Source organism: Crocodylus porosus, unplaced genomic scaffold, assembly GCF_001723895.1.
Source record: "Crocodylus porosus isolate Cpor-Errol unplaced genomic scaffold, CroPor_comp1, whole genome shotgun sequence".
NCBI lineage: Eukaryota > Metazoa > Chordata > Crocodylia > Crocodylidae > Crocodylus > Crocodylus porosus.
The window spans coordinates 11,973,905-11,985,468 of record NW_017728926.1 but is presented as its reverse complement, the minus strand read 5'-3'; the positions used below and the strand labels follow the sequence as shown (position 1 = coordinate 11,985,468).

The window sequence follows — 11,564 nt, the reverse complement described above, 5'->3', positions numbered from 1 at the left end:
CTCTAGGCTTTCCTTGCTGTCGTCCTTGCTCCTTTTTCTTCTTAGGAGGCCTCCGGTCCCCAGAGCTCGATTCTTTCATTAGAATCAAGGTTGCTGTGGAAAAAAAAGCAGTGTCCATTTGACTTTCTCCCCCCAACCCCTTTCAAGAGCTGGTGCTGACCCACCGCTTGGGATCGCTGAGGTTGCACCTGCACATGGAAGAAAACCGGGTGATACAGGCAATGCAACTGGTCCAGGGGTGGCTGCGACACAACATCCTCGCCGACCCATCTCCTGATGGATCCAAGCAGGGTCGTGCTGCTATTATGTGGCCAATGGAGATGTCCCTTTTTCCCCCCTGTGTATGTGGTGATTCAGGTGTGGCAAATTTAAGAAGAGATTCAAGAGCCAAAACTTTGGAGAATACGCTCCAGCCTGGGGCCACTCCCATGAGAGCCTGAGCAGTTAAGGTCCGTGATACTGCCTGTTAAATGTAACGTTCGCCATCAGTTAACCCCCACACCTGTTCAGAAGCATTAAGGACACCCTGGGGAGGTGGAGTAGGGGGCAGGGCAGGAGGATTTTAGGGGTCATTACATAGGAAGCTGTACAAGAGGCATCGGTGGGACCACCCAATGGGCAGAAAGTGAAGCTCGTACCGCTCCAGATTCTCAGTTTCACACTGAAGATCAGGTGTTGCAGGTATGGGAAATGCATGCAAATCATGCACACGATTTGAATTTAAATGCCAGGCTAGGGGATGGTGGTGGAGCGGGGAGAGGAACTAGTATAGTAACATGCAAATAACCTTTGGGGACTGTAAGGGGTTTGCAGGCATTTTCCCATCACGGTACAGTACAGTCCCTGCTGTCAGGCCCCTGGGGGAGGAGGGCGGTGTACCTTACAACATAGGTGAAGCCTCAAGTCCCAGGACGTGGTTAATTCCTTCCTCTCCACATCTGCAGACTGGGTTGCGTAGGAGGCCCAAACCCTAGCCACAGACCTGATCTGCCAGCCTCGCAGGTCAATAAATAGGAACAATGGGAGTAATTAAATACAGAGCCAATGTAATTTAACTGCATTGTGGTGCACCGGCCAAGAGTGCATTTAACCTCGGCGCTGGACTTCTGTACCGAGCAGGCAGCAGGTACGGTCTCCGTGAGACCCCCAAAGCTAAGAGCATGATGCACAGCCACCCCCATGATGCACGAGACAGTGCTCCAGCCTGTCCAGCTTACACAAAGTCTTGAACTGGGAACAGATCAGTTCTGCCACCACCAATTCCCCCAGAGAGCCCTCAATGAACAGCACCCCATTATTAGTACCAGAAATGTGAGGGATTGATTGAGTGACTGGCTTCTGTGTTTCTGAAGGTGCAGGTATTTGCTCCTGTAGCTTAAGGCCCTTCAATTCCTGGCTGCAGCATGCTGGTAAAGCCCATGCACCGCAACAGAGATCCAGACCTCTTGGGTTTGGCGCTGTATAACTATATAGCCAGACAGGCCCTGGCCTCAAATAACGTCTCAATAGAAGAGACCGAAACCAGATAAGAGGGGAACAAAGGCACAGAGAGGAAATGTTTTGCCTAACATCCCACAGCACTCACGGGCACCCAGGGGCTGCTAGATGATGCTACCGCTCCACAACTTGCAGGCTAAAAAAAAAAACAAAAACCCTTCAAAACACAGCTACCTACATCCTGGCTTCCTTCAGGGTGAAGCAGCAGTCCTCCCTTTGCACAGCCCGGGCCCATCACTTGCCTCAAAGAACAAATTCGACCAGGCCTCGCCCACACTTGACACGCGTGCAAACAAACCCCCAAGCAAATATGACCTGCGGCTCATTTCCATGGCTGAGACACCGGGGCTGGGCATGGAGCTGGCAAAAGGGCACTGCTGGGGCAGGTGAGATTGCAGACTTCACGTCTGTGCTCCCGTCTGTTCTTTGTGTCGTGCCGGTTCCTAGAAACACCAGCCACGGCCGGGGCTGTACACACAGAACAAAAAATGACCCGCTTCTGAGCAAGTGTCTTCAGGCGAGCTGAAAATGAAATGAAGTCTGCCCGCTTGGCGCGGTAGTCTGTCTTTAAAGCGGGCAGTTCTGCATTTGCCTCAGTTTGGGGCTTTTCCCCCCTATTTGGGGGCAAGGGGTAGGGATCACTTCTATACAGCATGGTGGTTTGGGACGAGGGCTGGTACGCCCATTCTGTGTTACACACGCATCCAGAAGCACCCAACAAAGCTCACAATCTCCTTGGTCTCTAACGCTCTTTGGTGCTGTGATGACTTTGCTGTTGCTAAACACTGGCCATTAGACCCTTGTTTCAGCACCTGCTAGACCAGGGGTCGGCAATGTTTTTGGATAGAGTGCTGAAAACACCCGCAACTTTGACTTGTAAAATGTTGGTGTGCCGGGGCGGACGGTGGGGGAGTAATGAGGGGCCCGATCCTTGTGGTGGCAGCGCAGCCCCGGCCCCTGCCCCATCATCCACCCCAAGATGCACATGCCAAGCAAAAAGCCCTTGTGTGCCACGCTCTGGCACCCGTGCCGGGGGGTTGCCTACCTCTGTGCTAGATGCTACCTTTCCTTGCAGTCTCCTTCAGAGGAAGCTGAAATCGTTCAGCACTTCCCAAGCTGTTCTTATTTAATGAGTGACCTGAGCAGCGAGACGCTCCAGTCATAGACTTAGGACTGCACTGAAGAACCTGCGGTCTAATAAAAGCTCGTAGAGGATGCCGCCTTTCCCCAAATTAAAAGTTGAGCTGGAAGTGAAAAAAATATCCCCTGTGTCTTAAAAAACTGGGGTGGCACGTATACTGCCAGAAATCAGAGCCTGGCTGGATGAAGCCAGGCTCCATGCTGCTGGCTTGCCACGGCTGCAGCCTCCACAGGCCCTCAGGACTCCAGGTAAGGCTGCTGTGGCCAACCCAGGTGCTGGTCCCAGCCTCCCTGACCCCAGCTGGGCCAACGTGCCATGCGCCGGAGCACACCTGCATGCGTGTTTCCCACGGAGAAGTAGCAGCATCACACTGTGTCGCTGCTGTTTGTCCCCAAGGAAATGCACGCTCCTGCTTACGGGGACTTGCCCTTTGCAGGGACAGCAAAACTGATCCTACATACCACAATGCCTAAAGAATTGGAAATACTTATAGAAATATCCTCCTCGGTCTTAAGTGTTGCTGACAACAAGCTACACAACACAGATTACAGGCAGTTGCAATGTCACAGCAAGTCTTCAAGGCAGCCAGGGACTGGCTTTGACCTTGCTACCTCTGCTGAGACAACCCTCGTTCATTTATTCTTAGTTTGTTCAGCAGAAGCATCTACGTCCCTCCTCCAAGATCTCAGCCACCGTACTGGTTGCTGCAGGCACAAAGGGAGAGAAATCCCCTGCCCTGATGCTCTTATTACAGCCTGAGAGTACAAGATGGACAAAGGGCATGAGAGAGAAATGGAGGTACAGAGAGATGAAGTGACTGCTCCAAGGTTGCAAGAAGCTAAGCCACAGCTCTGTCTGCCCCTCCAGTGCTCTGCCCACGAGACCACGTGGCCTCCCATGAAACGGTGGAGTTGAGGATCTTCAGGGCACTGGCAGATGGAGCAGCCCGCTAACAAAGACGAGCGTCACCTACACATCTTCACAAGGTGTTTTCTCTTGCAGGCAAGAAGCAGCCCAGCTCGTGCACCAGATTTCACTGCCCATGACATTGCAACAACCCATGACGGGATGGAAATGTGTTCAGGACGGTGCCTGAAATGCATGTAAATAAGTCAGGGCAAACAGACGAAAACAAGCACCAAGTTGGTGGATCCAAGGCAGGAACCTGCTGCAGCCGCTCGCCCGCGGACTGGGGTTCAGGCGGCAGCGCCATGAGGGAGGCCAGGTTGTGTTTCAGTGCCTTGCTGATCGCAACCAGCTTGAAAACGCTCACCGCTTCCGACTTCCGTCTAGCAGGCGATTACGTGCTCGGGGGGCTCTTCTCGCTGCATGCTGAAACGGTGGGCAAGTCCCCTTTCATCCGCGCAGAGGTGCCACGATGTCAGACGTAAGTAGCATCCGGCAAGAGTTTATCCTCAGACCACGGCACAGGACAGGTGTTGCGGTAGATGCTCAGGGCTGGGACTCACTTGATCTGGGCTCGGTTTGCGAGCCAGAAGTTAAGCCAACATTGTCAAGCCAGATGCTTGTCACCTTGTAGGAAACGGTAGCCATGCATTGCACATCTCCTCGTTGGCCTTACGAAAAGACCCCTGGTAAGCACCCAAGTTGAAGCAACCGAAGTTTGAAGGCCATGGAGAAGTTTAAACTCTTAAAAATTTCTCATACAACAGCAATGCTCCCCCTCCTGCCCCTTGTCTATTTAAACTGTAAACTCTTCAGTGAGTAACAGATCCTGCCCTATGCATATGTACAGCACCTGGCACAAACAGCAGCAGGAGGAGGAGACTTGGAAGACCAAGCTTTAACTCCTTTCTCTGCCACATACTCCCTATGAGACCTTGGGCAAGTCACTTCAGGTCTGTGTTTCATTTTTTCCCATTCTGTAAAGCAGCAATAATAATAGCGATACCCTGCCACAAAGACATACGGCGAGGGTAAGTACATTCAAGTTTCGGGGGCTCTGAACCGTGCCCAAGTTTCATTAATAGCAAATATCCTGGTTTGGATACCCTAATACAAAGAGCCATGGCGTGATGCAGGGTTTGTGGAAATCAGACAACTGTCTTGAATCCAGGATGGTAGTCTATGCAGCTGTGGACATACACTTCATATGTTGTCCGATTCAGAAGAAAAGCAGTAGTTTTTGCTGCAGACAGAGCTGGGCGACATTTTTCTAAATATAAAACCAGACTTTGGTAAACAGCGTCACAGTGTTGTGGGGATTTCTTGTCTAAGCTGCCCCATAAAAATTCAGGGGAAAGCACCAGGACGTTTCATTTGAAAAATGTCCAAAGGAAGAATATTTTGGTTGGAAACAAAGTCTCGTTTTGAAGATTACGTCAAGGCCCTCAATAAACGTCAGGCGTTTGAAAGTGAAACAGACCCTTTTTCTTAACTTAAAACAACAAGAATAAGAATAGTAATTCTGGCTTTTCAGTGTGCTGCGAGGGCTGGTTTCAGGCTGCTTGATTGCTCGCTCAATTTGAGACACCTTCAGCAAGGGGGCAGGGTGACGGGAATCACTTATTTACACAGGTCTCTGCGTCTTATGGCAGAATTTGGGGCCCAGGCTTGAGGCTGCTGGGGGCTCGTTCCAGGGGCTTGTTTCTTTTAGACTGCTATATCACACAGCACTAAACGAGGGTAGGGTTTGGAGGATGGGGTCTGTCCCCCTTTGCAACTTGCAACCCATGATTTTATGCTCCTCCTAGGTTTAACCTGAAGGTTGTAGGCTACAGCTTCCTCCAGGCCATGAGATTTGCAGTGGAGGAGATCAACAACAGCAGCACCCTGCTGCCCGGGGTCTCCCTGGGCTACGAGATGGTCGATGTCTGCTATCACACCAACGTCGTGCACCCGCTCCTGTATTTCCTCGCCAACAACCACTCCAGGGTGCAGCTGCAGGAGAGCTACACGTGCTACCAGCCCCGCGTCCTGGCCGTTGTTGGCCCTGACTCCTCTCCAGGAGCCGTCACCATGGCCAACGTCCTGAGTCTCTTCCTCATCCCCCAGGTAAGTCGGGGCCCGTGTTATTGCTGGGAAACCCCTCCGAGATTCCCGTCACTGTAGGTTTCAGGATCAGGACCACTGTGCTTTGATTTGAAGAGCATCGGCAAACTTCAGCCTTCATCAGCAACAGGGTGAGACAATTGCCCGGTGCTTGCTTTAGGACTCTCTAGTCATCTCAGACATCGGCCAGGCCAGATGTTGGAGGCCCTGCTGCTGGATTCCCCAGCGGGACCTTTCGGGATGTTCCAGGACTCGGGCATAACGGCGCTTTGCTGAGTATGCCTGTATCCTCTGCGCAGTCCAGTTATTACCATCATCTGATTTCCCAGCTCGGTGGTTCTCCACCTTGTGAAACCCGCCCTTCGGAAAATGCCGGCTCTTAGTTTTCACTCGGCTTTTGGCCGCAAAAAAAATAACAAAGCAGCTCCGATGCTGCAACCAACTCGGGAAGAACAGCAGGGCAGGAGATTTTTAAAACTCCGGATCCCTGTTGGAAATCTCTGGGTGCATCTTGGGGACCAGGTTGGCACATCCGACAGCGCTAACATTGTGCGGCGCCGGGGCACCCTGGCTGACAACCGCGAGGCAATGCAGAATTTGGTTTGCCCGTTCTCTTCATCTAACAGCTTCTCTCCCTCGCTCCCAGATCACCTACACTGCAACCACCGAATCCCTGAGGAACCCCAAACACTTCCCTGTTGCCTTCCGCACCATCCCCAGCACCGAGCAGATGATCAAGGCCATGCTGCTCCTGCTGAAGCATTTTCACTGGAACTGGGTCATCGTGCTGTTCGGCGACGATGATTATGGGCAGGAGAATCTGAAGCTCTTGCGGTTCTGGGCTACGGGGGTCTGTATAGCGTTTCAGGAGAGCATCCCGGTGCCCCGTGGCAGCCAGATGCTGTCACTAGAGCAGCAAGCGAAGGTCCAGGACATTATTAACATGCTCCACCAGAGCACTGCCAAGGTGGTCCTTGTTCTGACCTTGGACTTGATGCTCCCGTTCTTCTTCCAGGAGGCCGTCCGCCAGAAGGTTACAGACTTGGTGTGGATTGGCACCGAAGCCTGGGCCACCGATCCCAGTTTGCACAGCATCACCAACATCAGTAGGTTGGGCACCTTCTTGGGGGTGGCAGTCAGAGAGGTCCCCATCCCTGGTTTCAGTACCTTCAGGGCCAAGGCTCCTTCCAACCAGACTGGAGGAGCTGGAACATGGGCAAGTGACCAAGGGACTTGCAACCAAGTATGTGACCGGTGCTTCTCGGCGGCCAAGCAAAGAGAGAAGGAGCTGAGCGACTCTGGGGAGCGCACAGACTTCAACGTCTACTCCGCCGTCTACGTCTTTGCTCACGCTTTGCACCGGCTGCTGCGCTGCGGCTCCACGGGATGTCACAAGCGGACGGTGTACCCCTGGCAGGTGGGTGTTGTGCTGAGGGCCTTGCTTTAATGACGAGCTGGTCCAAGGGACTGGGAGAGGACTGTAGAGGGTTTAGCCTACAGGTCTAATCCAGCCCAAGTGGCTAGAAACCATCTCCAATGGCAACTCGGTGGTCTGTGTGAGAGAAATCAAAGGACTTGGTCCCAGGGCCTCACACACGCGGCCGTTCTAGAAGTACAGTCTCCTCGTGCAGCCGGGGCAGATGCAGGGTGCCTCCATGTTAGGTGAAATAAGCCAGCGCAAGTCCTCAAGGACACTAGAAACACACTTCCAGCCGCTCTTCGAGCTCCAGTGCCCAGCAGTGCTACGCATGCGCTGATCGACCTTGTCTGCCGTCTCCACTCGCAGTTGCTGCCGGAGGTGCGCCAGGTGGATTTCTCTCTGCTCAACAACAAGATCCGGTTCGATGAGAACGGCGATCCCCCAAACAGCTTTGCGATCGTGCAGTGGCGGTGGGACCAGGACAGCCACCTGTTCAAGAAGATCGCTTACTACAGCACCATGCACCAGAAGCTGCTGTTCGGCACGGACAACATCTCTTGGCATACTCCAGGCAACACGGCAAGTGCCCTCCACCCGATTCTCACATCACGCGGGCTGGTTGTGCCCGCCCGAGGAACACCCACTCCAGCATGCCAATTCTGGCACGTGTGCCAGTCCGGGGACATGCAACAGAAGCAGGCCCAGGCTGCTGCTTGTGTGGGCAAAGGAGGCTTGAATGTTTGCCCCTTTGCTTTAAAATTCAAAATTGTCTCCGTCAGAAGAACCGTTCGTCCCACGGTTTCTCTGATGCAGCAGTGACACCCAGTGGCTGGTCAGCTTATATCCAGGTCCCTGCGATGCCTTTTGGGCTATTCCGGGCCACCCTTTCCATTTAAAGGCGATGCAGCGTTCCTGAGCTCCACGTCTGGGCGTCCCGGCAATTGGAAAATACCAATTTATTGATCACGAGAGCTTTTTGCCCAAGCCATCGCACTTTGTGTCCTCTTTCAAGGCAGCACGTGACCTGGTTGGCTTTATCCCAGCTGTGTGTCCTTTCCTTTCCATGTTGTGACCAAGTGAACATGGATAATGATAACTGTCATGAAGTCATTTCAGGCTCTCTCAGCTGAACTGTACATTGTTATAGGCTCTTCCTCAAATTTCTTTACATCCAGGTGCCTGTATCCATCTGTTCCAACCAGTGCATCCCCGGGCAACGGAAAAAGCCCACTGGCCTCCATCCCTGCTGTTTTGAGTGCGTTGACTGTGAAGCAGGGACTTACTTCAACGAGAGCGGTAAGCAAAATGCAGTTTACAAGCCTCCACTGCATGCTGTTTTCATGCCGTCCTGCAGCGTTGGTACCCAGCAGAGGATGGAGCCCAGAACTAGAGTTTCTTGGCCATGGGAAAAGGTAGTAGGCGGTGAAACCTCTGCCTTATGTCATGCGTGAGATCAGACCTAATGGTCTCTTCTGGCTTTGCAATAGATCTTTGAAGGCAGCACTGGATAAGGAGTTGGACACACTAGGTTCGGTTCTGGGCTCCACCCCATGCGTCCTGCATGATTTTAGCCAAGCGTCTTAGGTCCTCTCTGCTGCTCGGTCCCATCTCTGCGAAGTGAGGATAACAGTCTTGTTCATTTAGATTGCAGACTCTGGGACAGGGAAGGTGGGTGTGCAGTGCCCAGCATGAGAGGACCTCAACTTTGGCAAGGCCACTGTAGGAGCAATAAGATAACCCCAAGGCCAGGCTGATTCTCGTCATTCCAGATGCTTTGTCATTAGTGAAGGGGAGGAGCAGCGGCAAGTCCTGACTTCTAACGCACGTTCCTCCCATAACCACAGGCAAGCCTGCTGTAGTTTCCCTCTTTACCAAAGTGAACATCCTGGTAGCTTAAACGTGCTCCCATTTGAGGAGGTCCCACAATATAGGCATTATGTTTGCCAAGCACCATACGTCCTGAAACAGCCCAGACAAAACCATGCAAGGAAACTTGGCCACTGTCAGTGGACAGCCCCGTTGATGTGGAGCACAACAGAGAAACCATACACGGAAGATATTACTGCCAAGTGGAAACGTTAAGGAGATTTTGGGAGGGAAAATCTCATCAGTCCCACGGGAACTCGGGTCTCGTTAAAAATCCACACTCGTCCTCTCTTGGATCGCTGGGAACCAGGCGGTGTTTTACTTCTCATTTGTTTTAAAACTTGGTCTGAGAACAGCAGTGTCTCCCTAAGAGGAGCCTGAGCATCAGGTCAGCTATCTGTCAGAAAGCAAATCCCTTATCTCACAAGCAGTCCTGCCCTGCTCTTTGGGGCTCAAGGTGCTGCACAGGTTGCACGTGGTGATTTTAGTTACTGCGATATACCTTATCTTTGGGTGTCTTTTGGAGGTCTCCCATTCCAGCCGCAGGCAGGTCAGATCTGACTTAGTGAGATATTATCATATCAGTCTGAGCTGGTATGACTGCCCAAATCCAAAAGCACTCCCACTAGATTTTACTAGGCGTATATATAGGAGGGACCACCCTCAATTGACTCACGAAGGTCCGGTTTTGTTTTACAGACCACTACAACTGTCAGCCTTGTCCTGTCACCCACTGGTCCAATGCCAGAAGTCAAACGTGCCACCCGAAGGTCGTGACGTATCTGGCCTGGCACGATCACAGAGCTGTGGTGCTCTTGATAGTCTCACTGTTGGGCCTTTTAACCACCCTAGCAACACTGCTTACATTTGCCTTTCATTTGCGTACCCCCATGGTGAAGTCTGCAGGAGGCGGGATGTGCTTGCTCATGTTGGCCGCTCTGGTCATTTGTTTCCTCAACATCCTTGCGTATGTAGGAATCCCAACAGAGTTCAAGTGTGTGTGGCGGCAGACTGTGTCCAGCTTCTGCTTCACTCTGTGCATCTCCTGCATCGTGATCAGGTCCCTCCAGATCGTCTGCATCTTCAGGCTCATGGCAAAGCTGCCCAAAGCCTATAACTACTGGACCAAGTACAAAGGGCCATACATTTTCATGGCCGTGGTTTTAGCTCTGAAAACTGTTACTCTGATGATCAACTTTCTCATCAGCTCACCGGCTCCTGTCGAGTTGCCCTTAGAGGACAACCCTGCAATATTGGTCCTGGATTGCAAGAAGACTCCTGCGTTTCTTCAAATGTTGGACACTGCCTTAGATATGTCCCTCTCCGTTCTGTGCTTCTGTTTTGCCTACCTTGGCAAAGAGTTTCCCAAAAACTACAATGAAGCCAAGTACATCACGCTATGGACAACTTCCTACTTCACCTCTTGGGCGATACTCTTTGTGGCCATAACTCTGTACCCAGGGGTGCTGGTACCCTTCTTCAGTGCTCTATTTAGTGTAGTCAATTTGTTTGGGATTGTCATAGGTTACTTCGGTCCCAAGTGTTATATCATTTTCTTCCACCCAGAACGCAACACGTCAGCTTACTTCCAAACAGACATCCAGACTTATACCATGAGGCGGAAATAGTCTGATGACTGTAGCTCAAGAGATACAGCCCTCTCATGGAAGAAGTCCCAATTCCAATGTTTTCCTATGTTGGAGTCTCATAAATGTGCGAGTCCTGCAAATTCCCTTCTAATGGGATAATGCTGGTTTTTTGTTTTTTTTTATTTGGAGCCAACAGACAATTATGAAGTAAGAAACAGTGGGGTGGATGGAGGACTTGTCACATAAGGACTAAGGGGACCATGCGACATGATCAGCTGGAAGCCACCAGGGGCTGCATGGTGATGATTAACCTGAAGCCTTATTCCAAGAAATTTGACAATCCCATTCCCAAACTCAAGCCCAGGCAAGCCCATCACTGTCCTAATCTCTGGTTCTTTCATTTGCTACTTAAATCACTGACCTTTAATGAGGGGATTAAGACCATTGCCTTCAGGGAAAGTAACACGTGCAATGACAATGTCCCAACCTTTAGCTTCAAGGCCCTGCGAGAAATTCCCACCGGACTCCCCCCTGCTGCTCTCATTTCATTGCCTGTAGAGTCAGGAACCGAGTGCTACCCTGCAGGTCAGTTGGAAAATACCTGTTTCCAGCACTGCCAGGATGAAGTGGCTCTGCCTTCATACAGCTAGACTTCTCCGGGTCCCCACTATAGCTCGATCAGTGGGGCCCAATCCTGTGGATGCCATTATAGCACAATGCAGCTGTTAGCAAGGGTGACAAGAAATTAAGCTCCTGAACTTTCCTTAAGAGGCTACTCATTTTGGATACCTCCATTAGAGGCTTGGAAAGCTTTGTGTTGAAAGCTTCATGCACTTTCAGGTGCTCAGTTCTGCCAGAATAATGTGGGCCCTTTAAGAGGTCTCCAAAAACCTGCATCCCAAACTCAAGTCACCGTCAATGACAATTTTGTCTCAGACAACCACAGATAGCCACGGCTGCAGGTCTTCCATCCCATGAAACCCAAGCAAGCAAAACATCATGGATATGTGACCTGCAGGAAGGACGCATCAAACCATCC

The 11,564-nt window shown here is 51.6% G+C and overlaps 1 protein-coding gene across 1 annotated transcript; it reads left to right on the top strand.

Annotated features, from left to right (window-relative positions):
* Positions 1 to 2,150: 2,150 nt before the first annotated feature.
* On the top strand, positions 2,151 to 11,206 carry TAS1R2 (taste 1 receptor member 2). The gene is made up of 7 exons (XM_019541725.1): positions 2,151 to 2,173; positions 3,723 to 4,025; positions 5,353 to 5,653; positions 6,297 to 7,067; positions 7,437 to 7,649; positions 8,246 to 8,366; positions 9,636 to 11,206. Exons 1-7 carry the CDS (start codon positions 2,151 to 2,153, stop codon positions 10,562 to 10,564), a joined length of 2,661 nt encoding a protein of 886 aa, XP_019397270.1. The 3' UTR covers positions 10,565 to 11,206.
* Positions 11,207 to 11,564: the final 358 nt, after the last annotated feature.